Source organism: Diabrotica virgifera, chromosome 3 (assembly GCF_917563875.1).
Source record: "Diabrotica virgifera virgifera chromosome 3, PGI_DIABVI_V3a".
Taxonomy (NCBI): domain Eukaryota; kingdom Metazoa; phylum Arthropoda; class Insecta; order Coleoptera; family Chrysomelidae; genus Diabrotica; species Diabrotica virgifera.
This window is the reverse complement of record NC_065445.1, coordinates 92,911,159-92,929,376: the sequence shown is the minus strand read 5'-3', so window position 1 is coordinate 92,929,376 and position 18,218 is coordinate 92,911,159. Positions and strand designations below refer to the sequence as shown.

Sequence of the window (18,218 nt, the reverse complement as noted above, 5' to 3'; positions counted from 1 at the left end):
TCGTCTAGGCATCCTTTTTGTGATCTTCATCTACTACGACTGTGCGTGCGTGGTCTCCAATGTACAATGTTTCTCGTCCACCTTTCGATGTTTTGTCGTGCCACGTGTCCTACCCAGTTCCGTTTCATTTGCGCAATTCTTCCAGTTACATCTTCCACCTTCGTCCTGTTTCGCACGTCCTTATTTCGTATAATATGTTCCCTCAGGGATATTCGTAACATAGTTCGTTCGATCGCCCTAAGCATTGTTCTCCTTGCGTTATTCATTCCTTCTAATATGGCCCAGAGTTCTATGGAATTGAATGACTTATTGTAATCCACAAATGTCAAATGAAGAGGTTCATTATATTTGTTACACTTTTCGATAAGTGTCCTGCGTCTGTAGGTGTTCAATGGTACTATAATCTTTGCGGAATGCCGCTTGTTTAACAGGCTGGCAACTATCGAATTTATTTGATAGTCTGTTAGTAGTTATTGTTGTTCTAAAGCTATTTCCTTGTCGCATTTTTATAATCAACTATTTTTAATTATTTGTTTTTTTTATTTTATAATGGCTTTGGCTTAGCCAATTAGCCAGATTTTATTTGTTAGTAATTATTTTGGTAAGCAGTTTGTACGGATGTGGTAACAGGCTTATTGGTCTAGAATTTTCGAGTTTGTGTTTGTATCCATTCTTGCGTAGTAAATGCAACTGCGCATTTTGCCAAGAGGTTGTAATAGCACCATTAAAGAGACACTTGTTGGTTAAGATTTTAACTGCCTCCAAAATTGTTTGACCTCCAGCTGTAATCCTTTGTTACTTCGTCGTCTCTAGGAGTTTTTCCATTTTTCATCTGTTTTAAGGCAGTTATAACTTCCTCGTTAGTAAAATCTGGTATTGTTTCAAATCCTTCGTTCCATATCGTAGGTTTCAGGTATTGCTACACTGGACGAGCATAAGTCTGTATAATCTTCAACAATGCTAACTATCTGATTTTTGTTATTTATAATGATTACATTTTTATCTTTTATCTGCTGTACTTATTGTGGGCCTTTGCTATTTAGAGTCTTTAACACTTTCACACTCTTGTTTTTCTTTATAATGTTTTCAATTTTTTCGTTATTGTTGTTGTGTACAGTGTATCACTAAAAAAAAAGAATCCCATATTTAATTAAACACATTTTAAATGTAAAAATTCCTTATGAAGTTAGAAAATTCGCTTGTAAATTGAACATTTATATGTGAAATTTAAAACACATCTAGAGCAGGGATCACCAACTGTGTTCTCCGAGGTTCCGTTTCGAAAACCCATCACACTTCAGGGGTCCGGATTTACTGCTACCTATTTGTGGTTGTTTTTATTTTCTGCAACTATAGTGTTAAACAATTTTATGGAACATATTTAAAAAATAATGCACTTAAATTTTGAAATTTAGTAATACCTACATTTTACTATGAATAAAAAAACTATACATATACGGAAAGGCAAACTAATATTATTTGACTGTTTCTTCCCACTGTAAGTTGAATTAGTTCCTGGTAGAGTAAATGAAATATAAATGTTTTGATAATAATATCAGTACTTATATTTGGAATACCGCAGAAATTTAAATTATTACTGATTATTTCATTCATAGGAGATTCTGACCAATAGAAAGCTACATAAATCTAAATTAAATTGACAATTTTTGATAATTTCGTCGTCAAGTATATTAAGTCAGATACTCTTCGTTGCTATGAAAAAATAGAGTCAGTGACATTAATGAGAATTAATGTTTTAAAAATTATAAAAGTGATGACTTTCCACAGTAAAATATTTATAACAACTGTGTGTTTAATTGTACTAATTTGTACTTACATAAATAAATTACAATAAAATTTTGGTTTTGAACAGTTTTATTCATGAAATAATCGCAACAAATTGCACTCGATCTCTAAAATTAATATAAAATTTTGCCCTCGTGACACTTTGACATAATTTCACTCGCCTTCGGCTCGTGAAATTACAACTGTCAAAGTGTCACTCGGGAAAAATTCAATAATTTTTGAGTTCTTGTGCAATTACTACTGAGAATATTTTAAAACTTAGAATATTTGCATGTTAATGACGTCTTTCCGAAGTTTTTAGACATATTCAGTTTTGGACATAATTATTAAATTGTTTAATGCAGTTACTGAAACTGAGAAATTTAAAATAAATTAATAATCATAGCACAAAATGTTAATTAACATGTTGTCTTTTCTACATTAGTTTCAATGCAAGATTTTTGTTGGAAACTTTACAAATTTCAAAACTATTTTAATTAAATGTACCGCTGAAAAGCACTTCCACTTAACATGTAGAGACGGAAATGATTATAAAAAATGCACATGACAATTATTATACATTGCAGTTTACTTAAATTCAAAAATAATTTAAAATGTATACCATTTTTATTCAGTTGCAATATGCGAAAGCAAAGCTGTCTTAATTTTCACTTAGTTCAGAAAGCGCAAACCAGCAATCTAAATCGATGATTTTCGCCTGTTATTAGAGGCATCACCAGAAAAGCATAGGTTTGCTGTTCTCTGCCCCAAGTGAAGACGGCCCACGAGCTAGTCCTCGCATTGCTACTGACGTTACCCAAGTAGCAATTTGTCGACGCGACAACGTTGTCTACCGCGTGGCAACGTTTTCTTACAACGTTGTTATTGCCTAGAAGACGACCCAATTCTGCACTAATTTGGTGGACGATTTTTGAGTTGTCTTGACGTTGCCTAGGCAACCTTAAGCGTTGCATAAGACAACTGAAGCCATTATAAAAATCGCCTGCGTGCAATGGTTGCTCAAAGAGTCGGACTGGTTATGTTTTTTTACCTATATAAAAAATAAACTATTTTGACATCATATTAGGTATTTAAATTTATATAAATACATAAATAAGGACTTAAACAAAATTGCCTAATGTGAAATTTGTAAACGCATCTCAGATTACCGTCAAATATGGATATTCCACCTTTAAAAAACACACGCGCTCATTTTTTATGACCTTTTTAACAAAAAATATGTAAATTTAAAAAATCTGATTTTAATAAAAAAGCCAGAATTTATGTTAAAGATGTTTTATATAAATTTAATGTATTGATGGTGCTTTTAAAGGTATTAGAAAATGCCTGCATTTTTTATATTTTGTGTTTTTCTTTTCTTTACATCCCAAAAAAACCAAAATGGTGCATTAAACAATATTACCAATATTACTTAAAATATATCTTATTACGAACCCTAGACGGATGAGTCCAATCGCCGACCAAACACGGCCTGGCCGACTATTCCAACCAATTTAGAACGCACCCTATTATTGGGTGACAGAGGTCATGTGACCAGTGCAATGAAGTGCATCATTCTCCTTAACAGCGTTGCCACATTTAGTAGATATCTACTGTTTTGGTATATTTTTGATATTATTTAAAAAATTCTAGTAGGCAATGTTTTTTATTAGATGTTTATGTTTGGTATATTTCAACATTTTGTTATCACTAAAATAAAATTTGCTTTTTAGTAGTATTTACCCCATTTCTAAATTAATTTTAAGACATTTTGTTACAATTTCCCAATGTCATTACCGAAAATAAGATTCAGGACGTAGATGATGATATAATAGATGGACAGAGAAATGAAACTGGTAAAATACCAGATATAAATAAGGAAATGCTCATATAATTGGTTTGGAGAATTTTCAAAATGATTTTAACGCTCGGTTTCATAATAAGTTAAAGTGGATTTTAAATTTTAAGTAAGTTGGTACCTACCTTTATCACAATTAAGTTATCACAGTTAATGTTCACTTTGATTATGAAACCGGGCGACAAGTGGCCGATTTTGACAGGTAACCGTTAACACAGGTTTTACTGTATTTACAGGGCCTAAAAAGAATATACTGATTTCTATTTATTTTTTGAAAGGAAAACTACTATCCGTTGCAAGATAATTCGGATGGAATTCAGACAAAATATGTACAAAAAGCACATATTTTGTAGGAATTCCAGCCGAATTATCTTGCAACGGATAGTACTGAAAGAGTAAGAACTGGCCTGGCAACCCTGTCTACCAAAGCTGATACAAAGATTTAAGCTTATTAAATCTACTGATAAAACAATGGACAATGGAGAAACCAGCTAATAAAAAACAAATAAACAGGTTGTTAAATAAATCGAAAATTTCCATCAAAATAAAATATAAAATAATACGAAAAAGGTAAGGTTATAAAGTAAATTCTTTTTTTTTTGCTCCTGAAGTTGCCGCAAACGTGTCACACATCTAGAACTATACGTAAAGGCCCTGGGGTCGTGAGAGACAACTACCTAGTCGGCCAGAAAACCCATGGGCGTAAATTAGTTTAGCATTATAACGTTTTTTAAGTCGTTGCGATTGTTGAAAAAACTTAACTGTGATATGTAGTTGTCACAATAGTAATAACTTAGTTACCCATATAACTAAAGGTATTACTTAACGTTGTAACATCGTAATGTCAGTCGGGGTAGGGGTCGTTGGCCGAAACAACTGAAAGTCCACTGTGGCAACGTTATATACAGTGCATTTGTTTGTACTGACAACCAATGTGTCGAAAAATTGCTACTTGGGTATGGTAGTAGGTGCCTAGCTTCATCTGCTAAATGAAAGTCAAAGATTTTTAACTCAATAGAAATATTTAAAAATATTTTTAAAAGCTATTTAATTAAAAAACATATTGGACTATTTTCCTGGTAACACCTCCATGGCTTCTAAAAATTGCAAGCCAGATGGATACTACCTACTACCATAACGTCAGTTGCAATGCGAGGACTAGCTAATGGGCCGTCTTCACTTGGGGCAGAGAACGGCAAATGCCTGCCTCTCTGATGATGCCTCTAATAATAGAGGCGCTCAGGGCTAAAGTGGATCAAGTCCATAAATTATAGTTCTGAGATAATGAAGGTTAAAGTTTAGGTATACCCTATTCCACGAACATACGCCTGTTTTGGATTACTTCGACAACAAATATTTTACTGTGCAAAATAAGGAGAACGAAAGTAAATTGCAAATTACATTGTTGTTTATTGGAATAATTGTAGATTTTAAACAAGCCTATGATTCAATAGATAGAACAATTCTACCTAATATATTGGAAGAATTTGGCATACCATCAAAATTAATACGACTAGTGCAAATGACAATGACAGAAACAGAAGCACAAGTATGTATTCAAGGACAGATCACTGATGCGTTTACGATAACGCAAGGACTGAAACAAGGCGACGGACTGGCTCCAACGCTTTTTAATCTTGTTCTTGAATATGTAATTAGACGGTTGACGGTAAGCGGAAATAACATACTTACAAACAAATCTACCCAATTAGCAGCATACGCGGATGATATAAACATAATGAGCAGAACAATGAATGCAGCGGAAGAAACCTACGTTGAGTTGAAACAGAGTGCAGAAGCAGTAGGGCTAGCAATAAACACAAATAAAACAAAACTACTCATACAAACCAGATCAAATAGACCGGCGCAACAACACTTTATTGACGATATAGAACATGTGAATAGATTCACGTACCTAGGAATGGATCTGGTTGCAAGCAGTGAAGAAGAACCGGAAATAAATAGAAGGCTTGTGCTGGCAAATAAAGCATATTTCGCGATGGGCCACATATTCAAATCGCGAGACGTACACCGGAAAACAAAACTCCGGGTATATAAAACAATAATCAGGCCCATAGTAAGTTATGGCTGCGAAACATGGGTGGTGACACAGAAATCTGCCAATGCATTAGATGTGTTTGAAAGAAAAGTATTACGTAGGATACTGGGCCCAATAAGGGAAAATAACAACTGGCGAATTAGGTATAATAGAGAAATATACGAGCAATATAGCGAACCAACTCTAGCACAACACACTAAACTACAGAGATTACGGTGGGCAGGGCACGTGGTCCGCATGCATGAGAATAGAATCCCCAGAAAATTGCTGAATGCAAGAATGCAGGGAAGAAGACCGGTTGGAAGACCTAAAAAGAGATGGGAAGACGAAGTCGATGAGGATGCCAGGAACTTCCTGGGAACGCGTTCATGGAAAAGAACAGCGGTAAATCGAAATGATTGGAGAAGCTTATTGAAGGAGGCCAAGGCTCGATTTGGGCTGTAGTGCCATTGGATGGATGGATGGATTATTGGAATAATTATTAGCGCCATTTACTTTCTTACTTTTTATGTTGAACAGTAAAATATTTGTTGTCGAAATAATCCAAAACAGGCGTATGTTCGTGGAATGGCCCATATGACTAGTTGAACACAAAAGTGTTCATTGCTATGGTATGAACACTAACTTAAATATAGGTCATAATTTAAAAATAAAAAGAATATATTTAAGTGTTAATTTAATTGTAAATCTTATTATTACTGGATTTGATCCACTTTGGTTCTGATTTTTGTTTTGTTTTTTGATAATGTCAATCAAATATATGAATACAATACACTAAGCATCTAACATTTTATTATGTTTTAATAACCGGTTCACGAGTTAATATAAAAAAAGTTTTAAAATTTCACTTTAAAGCTGTTATCAAAAATAATAGGTTCGTCATAACCTAGTTCTTCATTGTCCGTATCTGGGAGGTTTGTGACCTGGTAAAACTTTGTGTTCGAAGGTTTTTAAAGTGGGTGTGGGTATTTGAGGGTACAAATGGTAAAAGACTAAGCATGTCATTTTTCTTTGCCTCAGTGACCACTCGGTCAGTTGTGTATAGCGTCTTGCTTTTCAATAAATTGAGAAATTTTCGTAGACATGTTTACTTTCAAGAAGTCGAAAGTTTTTAAAGTATTTTTAGACTGCAGTATCCAAGGTTTCGCCCGCTCATGCCTCGTTCATTTCATATCTAACCACCTTATAGGATCACCATCATCAGTTTTTTTTCTGTTGACTATTATGTTTTCAAGTTTTTTGGTAGATAAAACTGGCATTGTTACTTTGATGACCACGAAAGGCTTCTTAATCTTTGCAGTCTTGGCTACATGCATCCAATTTTCATGTGTATATGTTACAGTTCAAGTTGATTCTCAGTTAGAGTTGACACCAACTAGTTGGAGTCAACTCCAACTGAAACGAGCAGTAAAAGTTGATTTTAAAAATTTAAATCAACTTTTACTAGTTGGAGTTGACTCTTCCTGGATCGATTCAGTAAATGTTGATTATACGAGAATCTCAAGTGCATTTTTGATGAGTGTGCGTTTCTTTGTTTTGACCGTTTCAACTACTTATTAGTATAGTCTGTAACGTCGCCCCCGTTAGGTAAATTATTCTGATTCGATTTTTTGCACAAACTTACTCAAAGAAATACATCCGTATAACAATCCTTATAACAAATACATAGGGTGTCACGCGGTACCGCGGTCGAAAAATTGTTTAACCAATTTCAGTAAAGTCAGTCAGTAAAGTGACTCTTTATCGAACGAGTCTGATATTACGAGCAGAGGAACAGACGCGTTCGATAAAGAGTATTGAGATGACTTTTGCATGATGGCCGGTTTTGATGTTTAATCGATAGTTATCAATATTGTATACCTACCTAATTACTAAATCTGTAAAGTTTTGATTTATTTTGTATGAATACAATTGCGAAACACTACAGAATTTTACTTTTTGACATAAATTTTATTAATAATATGATAAATTTTGTACAATATTTTTAATAATTAAAGTAAATACATTTTAATTTCACTCAAATAAATAATTGATTGCTGCCATTGACCACTTACATTCAATCTCGGTTAATTTGATTAATTATCGCGGCAGGTAAAGTAACATTCTTCTTTCAATACAACAAAGTGAGGGCAAATGAGTACAATACTGCCGAAAATGAGGGCAAATGGGTACAATAATGAATGATTTTAGTGACGTTTGGCGATAAACAATAATTTTAAACAAATTCGCAAAAATAAAATTTTTCACTTCGTACAATTTTTTTAGATCCTTTGGGCTTTTTTCTCTCTAAAATTGACTGTTGTCGAGTTATTAGCGACTTAAAATTTGAAAAACGCCAAAATAACCATTTTCAAGGTTTAATAACTCGGTTAAAGATAATTATTGTGAAAGTCGAGCGAGCGGCCGTGGAGTAACGGCATAATCGCTGGCCTCATACGAAAGTGCACGTGGGTTCGAGCCCTGCTAAAGACAAACCATTTTCATTTCCAATAATGACACGAGCCGTCTCACCGTGCCTCGGAGAGTACGTTAAGCCGTCGGTCCCCCTGGGCTAGTGTACATCGACACTAGTTACTTAAAACAGGGTTAAAGATGTAATCAGATCAATATAAAGATCAATATAAACGGGGAGGATCTGAACGACCTAAGATTTGACGATGACATCGTTTTAATATCTGATAGAGTTGATAAAGCTACAAAAATGCTGCACACGCTCTATAAAGTGTCAAAAACAATTGGTCTTAAAATTAACACCTCAAAGACAAAATTTATGACCAACCTTGTAGTCAGCGATAAAATTCAGATTGAGAGTCATAGCATCGACCAAGTAATAGCTTACAAATATCTAGGGCATGAGATTCGCTTAGGCCGAGATAACCAGACAACTGAAATACAAAGAAGGATAGGTCTCACATGGGCTGCCTTCGGTAGATTAAATAACATTTTCAAGTCTAATATTCCAGTTTGTTTAAAAAGAAAGGTTTTTGACCAGTGTGTTTTGCCGGTTCTTACATATGGTGCAGAAACACTAACTCTGACAAAAAGAACAATAAATAAAATAAGAGTTACACAACGCGCTATGGAAAGATCAATGTTAGGTATTACCATCAGAGATAAAGTACCGAACCTAGAAATAAGAAGAAGAACAGGAGTCACGGAGGCAGTTGAAAGAATAGCCATGGCTAAATGGGCTTGGGCAGGACATGTTGCCAGACTGACGGATGACAGATGGACCAAAAATATTCTGGAATGGCGACCAAGGCAGGAGGCATATCGAAGCAGAGGACGACCACCGACTAGATGGACGGATGATATCAAGCGCATCACCACAAATTGGATGCAAGAAGCTCAAGATAGAAATAGGTGGAAATTTTTACGGGAGGCCTACGTTCAGCAGTGGACAAATATAGGCTAGTTGATGAAAGATGTAATTGGCGCCGGAACTGTCCGAAAGGCAAAAATGCCATACGATATTATATATTATGAAAGTCAGAAACTAAAAAAAATTAAAGATTAAACCTACCTCTATAAGACCCTGAAGAAATTTTTGTCATTATTTCATTAATAAGATATTATTTTTAATTATCAACAATGAGCGCTAACCGTGTATTGAGGTGGCCGTCAATGTGAGTGCGAGTGAGATTCACCATTGGACGGCTGGAATGGTGCATCTCTTTAGCACCCACCATTGACGACCGCCTAATACGCACTTAGCGCTCATTGTTAATAATTAAAGATAAAGCTTAGTAATAAAATAGTGACAAAAATTTCTGCTGTATCTTATAGAGGGGACTATAAACTTTGATTTGGTCACTTTCCGACTTTCATAATAATGGATTTTAACTGAGTTATTAAGCCTTGAAAATCGCTATTTTCGCATTTTTCAAATTTTAAATCGCGTATAACTCGACAACAATCAATTTTAGAGAAAAATCACAAAATACCTTTTTTCTACGAGCGTGCAAAAATGTCTACTTTCGCGAACGCGTTTTAGTTTGGAAAGTTTTACTTTTCCGCACGCGTGTTACTTTTTTAAAGACTCGTAGAAAAAATATTGTTCCTAACGCTTGCAGAAAGTCTCTTTTCCGCACTCGACTGCTTGCCGAACTCCCGCTTCGCGTCGTTCTGCAAACTGCAGTCGCGTGCGGAAAAGTATGACTTTCTGCACTTGTTAGGAAAATAACTATTTTTACTCAGAATAACCCAAATGATCTAAAAAAAATTGTTCGAAGTGAAAAAATTATTTTTGTGAATTTGTCTAAAAAAATTGTTTAAACAATTTATCGATCAAGGTATTGCCTGGCACCCAGTAGATTTGTTATAAGGACCTCTTTTTGAGTAAGTTTGTGCAAAAAATTCGAATCGGAGTAATTTATCTAACGGGGGCGACGATACAGCCTAGACTAATTTGAACATATTCAGTAACATTTAATTTCTAGAATCGGCTGTTTGTGTGAATCAGAATCAACTTTTACTAGATGGCATTGGGAAGAGTATACTTTTCCTAGTTGGAGTCTACTTTTACTAGTAAATGTTGAATATAAATCTTCATTTTATATTTATAATCAACTTTTACTGAAACCAGCCGTTAGAGTTGACTCCAACTGTCCAACTAGTTGGAGTCAACTCCAACTGGATAATCAACTTGAACTGTAACATATATATCTGAATACACTTTAGGGATGCTGATTCTATCACACCAAAATCTTGGTCATTAGATAAAAACGAGTGACCAGAAACCAAAAGTTTATGATCGATTGTTTCAATGCTTAACTGAGGATCAAGGACAAAGTTAATCAAGGTAGAAGCAACTTGAATATTTCTGTTTTGACCAGTTCAAGAGTCAGAGTAGAGAATAACATGTTTGTATTTTTAGCCTCGTATCTAATGTGTTTAGCCATCATAGATGCTACTTCTTGAGATCCCCTCCCTCCTTCTTTTTCGTCCCAGAAATGTATGCACCTATCATTATTATTAAAATAATGAATTCCAAAATTGTAAATGTACATATTTCTTTTATAGTATGTTAGGGAAGTAGTTAATTTGGGATATGGGAGAGCCTTTTGTAGATCAAATGTTGCAACATAGCATGTATCTGATGCAGCAGCTTTGTCATATTTAAGAGATTCCCTAGCTTGCAAAGATTTAGCCAAGTGCAATTTATTTTCCAATTCAAATTTACCACGTTGTTCTGGGTCATTTTTCTCACCTAATATTTTCAATTGAAGTTCGTCACATCGATTACATATATGTAGGGGAGAGTTGGGCAAAACCGGGTACCACTCCAAAAACCGTCTGTATCTTTTGCTATGTGAGAGTAGCAAGTGTTTGCTGCAGATTGAAATATTCTCAAATGACTTAAGTTTGATATGCCAATGCCAATTTTTAAGAATATTCTTAGATTTTTAATTTTTTTTATTTTTATGAAAATATTGCAAAATACCCGGTTTTGTCCAACCGGTATGATAAAACCGGGTAGGAACTTAATTACCATGTAAAAATAGTAATGGGCAGAAAATAAAATATTTATTAAAAGTATGTGAACAAAAATCGGAAATATATGAACAGAAGTCACAAATAAAACTTCATTTACATCATCATAGGCACTACAGGCGTCATAAGCCCATTTGGTGCAAGACACACATTTTATCCAGCCTTCCTTCGCATTATAATTTGAAAATAGTTAATTGTAATATAGACACGCAAACTCTCCAAAATTTTGTTTTTGGTGCAGCCCTTTTTACCACGTTTTTTTTTTTTTTTTTGTTTTTTTTAAGATTTTTTTAAATTGTTCCTAATAGCTTTCTTACTAGCTTCTTCAACAGAAGAAGCCACACGTTGTAGTTAACTAAAAGCAAAAAAACACTGCAGAAACTGGAAGTAACAAGAGGTCTGATAAAATCGGGTACCTGGTTTTGTCGATTTTCGGACTACCCGGTTTTGTCAAACTCGTAAACAAGACGTTAAATGTTATTTCAATTTTTAAATTATGATATAATATTCAAAATTTTTGGCCAAATTAAAGGTAATACTAGGTTACATGTATCAAATTTTGAAATGGCCATTAGTTATTCATTAGAGGAGAAAACAGCTATCAACTTACCTTAAAAATCGAGTTTCCTGCATCAAAAAACAGGTGAGGTCTTACTGCTCCAGCACAGATTACTCAAATGAGGTAGAAATGAATACACACGACTTTTGGTGGTAAAGGGACACTAATTTTAACATTGTCTAATAGATAGCAGCAGACAGTTAGAAGAATTAAGGAGTACCCGGTTTTATCAACCTACCCGGTTTTGTCCATTTCTCCCCTACCCTTTGCAGGAACTTTAAAATATAAGTTAAACTTGGTAGAAAAAACATGATAGTAAAACTTTTGTTTTATTAAAGGTTTTGGACTTGAAATTTTATAAAACTTTTTCAGAACCAAAGGAGACTGCTACCAAAGGAGACAATATTAACAAATATTAATATGCATTAAGCGGACTTTTGGTAAATTTTGGACTTGATCCACGCCTCTGAACGCCTCAATAGTCGAAAATCGTCGATTTAGAGTGCTGGTTTGCGCTCTCTGAACTAAGTGAAAATTTAGACAGTTTTGCCTTCGCATGGCAACTGAATAAAAATGGTATACATTTTTAATTTCTATTAGTATTACTCCTATCGAGTAACTAGGTCCATTTTCCGTTGGAATTGACCAAGCTGTGCAGACGAGGTTGTGAATTGCAAATTTTAGATTTCCCTCTTGCCTTCATTGCAGCATCCATCTGGCTTGCTTTAGAAGCCATGGTGGTGTTATCAGGAAAATGGTCCAATAAGTTTTTCAATTAAATATTTTTAAATATTTTTATTACGTTGAGAAACTTTTGACTTTTATTTAACAGATGTCGCTAGACACCTACTACCATAACGTCAGTTTCAATGCGAGGACTAGCTCGTGGACCGTCTTCACTTGGGGCAGAGAACAGCAAACCTATGCCTATCTGATGATGCCTCTAATAAGAGGCAAAAATCGTCGATTTAGAATGCTGGCTTGCGCTCTCTGAACTAAGTGAAAATTAAGACAGCTTTGCCTTCGCATTGCAACTGAATAAAAATGGTATACATTTTTAATTTCTATTAGTATTACTTTTATCGAGTAACTAGGTCCATTTTCATATTTGGTCTTACTTTTGTCAGAAGCGTTCTGAACACCCTCTATATCAAAAGGAAAATAGTACAAACGTTGCTACTTAAAACAAAGCATATAATAAATATTTATATCCAGATCCTTGCAAGAGGACCCGATATATTAAAAAAAAACGAAAACTTGATAAGCTTAGCGTTGACTGGTCTGTAGCAACATAAAATTAAGAACACAAAACAAAAGGCATACGCTAATGTTAGTATAAAAACGTGTATTTCTCAATTTTGTATTAGAAGACTAACCTGGAGATACGACGTCGACTGTAAACAAAAATATTTTAATGAAAATTTTCATTAAGGTGGAGTTGGCAAGGAAAAAGCCATTAAAACAAATATTTTCTTATAATTTTCGTAATTTGTGAGCTCATTCTTGTGCCTTAAACGAAGATAAATACAGGTAATTTATTCATTAAGCTACGTTATGTGATTTTCGCTTATGTAGAGCCATGTATACGATCTATTTTGGATTATCTGTATATTAGATACACAAAAGTTTTATTATTAGTAAGAAAAAGGCAGGTAATAAAATAAATCACATATTCTGAGACTAAAAATAGTTCGATTGAACCTAACTTACCTTCGTACAAATGTGCACATAAAAAAAGTTACACAAAAAGTACACCTTTGTTACAAAATTTAATGAAAATCGATTTCTTCCAATATATCGAAAACTATTAGAGATTTTTTATTGAAAATGGATATGTGGCATGGCATTCTTAAAGCAGGAATATCTTAAAAAAATGACAGTGAAATTTGTGCATCCCATTAAAATTTGTACCTACCATTAGTTGTAGTAACACAATGTTTTTAAAACTTGTTTGCCTCTTAGTACTTTTTCGATAAGCCAGTTTTATTGGGATATTTTGAACATTTGTACAATCCATCACATATTTGTAAATGGTTAAGTAAGATTATAGAGACCTGGTAATAATATGAAAATTTATTTTCAATTTACATTTTTGAGAAATATTTTGAAACACATTAAAAAAGAAACCATGGCCCAGAGCACGCAAAATAGAATTCTATTTTGCTGACGTCACAAAATAGAATTTCATAATTGGAGAATCGACGGTTGCTAGGCAACATGACGTCACTCAAATAGAATTCTATTTTGCGTGCTCCCACTGCATATCTCGATAAAAACTTGCTTATCGAAAAAGTACTAAGAGGCAAACAAGTTTTAAAAACATTGTGTTTAACTAAAGATACCACAATAATAATTTTATTGGAACATGCAGAAACATTTGGGGGGTTTGGGGGAATAAAACCCTCATAAAATTTTTATGTAAACATATTAAAAAAAGAAAACACATTTCGATGAAAACTGGCTTATTGAAAAAATACTTAGACGCAAGAAAGTTTTATAAACATTGTGTTTAACTAATGGTAATACAATAATAATTTAATTGGAACGTACACAAAAGTTTGGGGTGTTTAAGGGAACAAAACTGGGGTGTTTAAGGGAACAAAATCCTCATAAAATTTTTATGAGGTGTACAAATTTCACTGTTATTTTTTAAGACGTTCCTGCCATAACAATACCATATGTCAATTTTCAATAAAAATCTCTAATAAATAGTTTTCGATATATTGGAAAAAATCGATTTTCATTTTGTAAATTTAAGGGGAGTTAACTTTTTTTAGGTGCACATTTGTACTAAAGTAAGTTAGGTTTACTTGAACTATTTTTGGTTCCAGAATATGTGATTTATTAACTGCCTTTTTGGCGCACCCTGTACATATATAAAAATACAAGATAAATACAATAAATTTTTATTTAAAAATGGAGCTAAGTTTTTATTATATAGTAAAAGCTAGGTAATTAAAGCCCTATTTGACAAATCAGTTTTTTTCTATTTCATTAAACTTTTGTCAATATGCAAATAAAAAACGGAAAAATATGAGCATATTAACTAATGCTTAATTCACACGAGTAAATACTATTTACAATAGTTATGACTAATAGTAGAGATCCGATATAAGGTCAATCGGCACCGAGCTTTTTAATGGATAAAAATTATTAGATATGTAATTTAGTATGTTAACAATTATAAAAGGGGTGCTCGATCTATAGTCCATTGAAATGTTACATTTAGTCTCACAATAAAACACTGAAAAACATTTGTTTTCTATACTTCCACAAAATTTATTACAACTATGTTATTACTGCAGCTGTTTCGGCAAAGTGCCTTTCTCAAGTGATATATTTTACAATGTGTTTGCCTTTCTAAGTATTTAACTGAAGAGGTTGAGGAGTGGGGAGCTGTTTGTCTCGAGTTGGTCATTCAGAATTATATCTGTATTTTTTATTTTATTAATTTCCATTGATTCTAAAAGTGATAGCTTAAGGCCTTTATTTTGAATATGTAGAATTTGAAACTCTTCATTGAAAGAATGATTATGATCTAGAAGGTGAAGTGCGTATGTAGAAGTGTCTGTTTTTCTATTGTTAAAAGCCCTTTTGTGTTCTGCTATCCGTTTGTCAAAAGTTCTGCCAGTTTGACTGATGTAAGTTTTCGGACAGTCACCACAAGTTAGTTTGTACACACCACTCTGTAGTTGCCGAAAAAAGCCGAAAGAGAAAGCAACTAAAGAGTGGTGTGTACAAACTAACTTGTGGTGACTGTCCGAAAACTTACATCGGTCAAACTGGCAGAACTTTTGACAAACGGATAGCAGAACACAAAAGGGCTTTCAACAATAGAAAAACAGACACTTCTACATACGCACTTCACCTTCTAGATCATAATCATTCTTTCAATGAAGAGTTTCAAATTCTACATATTCAAAATAAAGGCCTTAAGCTATCACTTTTAGAATCAATGGAAATTAATAAATTAAAAAATACAGATATAATTCTGAATGACCAACTCGAGACAAACAGCTCCCCACTCCTCAACCTCTTCAGTTAAAGACTTAAAAAGGCAAACACATTGTAAAATATATCACTTGAGAAAGGCACTTTGCCGAAACAGCTGTAGTAATAACATAGTTGTAATAAATTTTGTGGAAGTATAGAAAACAAACGTTTTTCAATGTTTTATTGTGAGATAACATGAACTTCCATCAAGTAACGGTCGAATCCATCAATTATTGTTACATTTAGGGTTGCATTTCTTAGAGGAGTCAATTTTATTTTTTTAGTCTGTAGGGGTGTTCAGTTGAAGCTTAAGTTCAAATTTTTGTGGTCGCTGCCCTTGTCCTTCGGCCGCCATCTTGGAATAAAAGATGCAAAGGGCTTTCGCGTTGTATCTCCTAAACTAACAACCATACAGAAAATTTAATTACAGATAAAATGTAGCAAATTAAATTTTCTACAATTTTATATCTTTGATTTTTTATCGTCAAGTGACCAACAAAAAAGTTATAAACAAAAATAAGAGAAAATTTTTTAAGAAGATTTCTTTTGGAGGTTATAACTTTACTTTCGTTCATTTTACAATAAAATAACATTTTAGCGATTTTATAGAGGATTTTTCAACGAACAATTTCCATTCTAAAATTGTTTAATTTTATTTATATATCTAGGTTTTCTTCTTCTAAAAGTGCCTATCTTCTGGAGATGTTGGCGACCACATTGACCCATCTTATTCTATTTACGGCAGCTCGAAATAGATCAGTTGACGTTAGACCAGTCCACTTCCTAAGATTGGCCAGCCAGGATATACGTCTACGTCCAGGGCCTCTCCTGCCCTCAATCTTGCCTTGTAGAATCAACTGCAGCAGTTGGTATTTTTCATTACGTATAACGTGGCCGAAGTAAGCCAATTTTCTGTTCTTTACGATGTTAATTTTTTGGTTAATGTTGGTGACAGTATGCAACCCTGTCTGACTCCTTTTTCGACCGTGAAGATTTCGGACAGTTCATTGTCGAACCTAAATGTTGCTTTTTGTTGGAGATATAAGTTTGAAACCAGTCTTATATCCTTACCTACGAGTCCTGATGTTTTTAGGATATTGATTAGTTTTCCATGTGGGACTTTATCAAATGCCTTCTCGAAATCTATGAAACATGCATACACATCGCAATTGACATCCCTGGCTCTCTGTATTAGAACTTGCAAGCTGAAAAGTGCTTCCCTCGTTCCGAGTCCTGATCTGAATCCAAATTGAACTTCACTCAGCTGTTTTTCTAATTTGGTGTACTTATATGCGCGAGTGAATGATAGTAAGGAGTACTTTAAGTACATGGCTCATCAAACTAATTAATCTATGTTCTTCACATTTTCTAGCGTTGGCTTTTTTGAGAAGTGGAATGAATATTGATAGTAGCCAGTCTTTTGGTAAGTAACCAGTCTCGTATATGTTGTTAAATAACTTCGTAAGAGCTGTAATTTGTTGTGCCTCTAATAGCTTTAAAATTTCACCATGTACCTCATCAGGTCCTGGTGATTTCCCATCTTTAATCCGCCTAATGGCCATAGTTACTTCTTCGTTTGTTATTTCTGGGCCGTAGGGATTGTCTATTTCATACGGACTAGGTTTTACAGCGCTCCAAACGTGACCAGATTCTCGAATTCTCATAGGAATACCATACAAAACTTTGGGCTTACCTTTCTATATATATTTATTTATTATGATTTTGATATTCCTGTTCTATTATTAAGACATTTTTGACCCTTTTCCCGGCCACATATGAGGTAGAGTCTGGAGGCGCGTTTTTTTGTGTCGTATCCCCAGTAGGCCTAATCCACGGACAATTTCTAGACAAAATAATATTATTTATTATTATATGTTGAAAAAGATCCATCATAGTTTTTATTTTTTCATTTTGTTTTTGATGGTCTAGGCTGCGAGTCAAGATCTGAATCAATATCCGAGGTGAATTTTTGTGGTATAATGAGAGTTAGAGTTGGCGTCATTGTCGGTAATTCATCTACCAATTCATTTTCTTCAATAATTAATGTTGATATGTCCACGATGTTGCTGCAACTTTCACCACCACAATAGAGGCACACTGCTGAACATTTGAGGTCTGCTTTTCGGCAACCACATGCACTTCCAGTTTCCATTGCTTCTGCTAAAGATGAATTTCATAAGCTCGGGGGTACTGAAGACTTGGATGTTTGGATTGGTATCCAAAATTTTTCATGCTTTTTCCAGCCCTAATTTTCTGTATCACAATGTTTACCTAGCCACGACTGAATCTGGTGATACACTCGAGGTCTGTGGAAACGGGCTGCACCTTTTATTGGAGGAAGTGAGAACAGATTAAATGCATTTTTTTACACTGTTTTAGCGAATGGTTTGTATCTCACGGTTTCCAGAGAATCGTCTTTATTTCCGCCATATAAAGATACGAAAAACGTTCGCCGACAACAGTGAGTAAAG

The 18,218-nt window shown here is 34.0% G+C and overlaps 1 protein-coding gene across 2 annotated transcripts in view; it reads right to left on the bottom strand.

The window, feature by feature from the left end:
• Positions 1-18,218, bottom strand: part of LOC126881922 (adenylate cyclase type 2-like) — an 860,562-nt gene that overhangs the window by 327,375 nt on the left and 514,969 nt on the right. The window contains exon 9 of one of the 2 annotated variants that reach the window (XM_050646657.1): positions 13,131-13,148. The exons of the other annotated variant lie outside the window; for it this stretch is intronic. Coding sequence (XP_050502614.1) covers positions 13,131-13,148 — 18 coding nt within the window. The remainder of the gene's footprint in view (positions 1-13,130; positions 13,149-18,218) is intronic. 2 annotated transcript variants of the gene reach the window in all.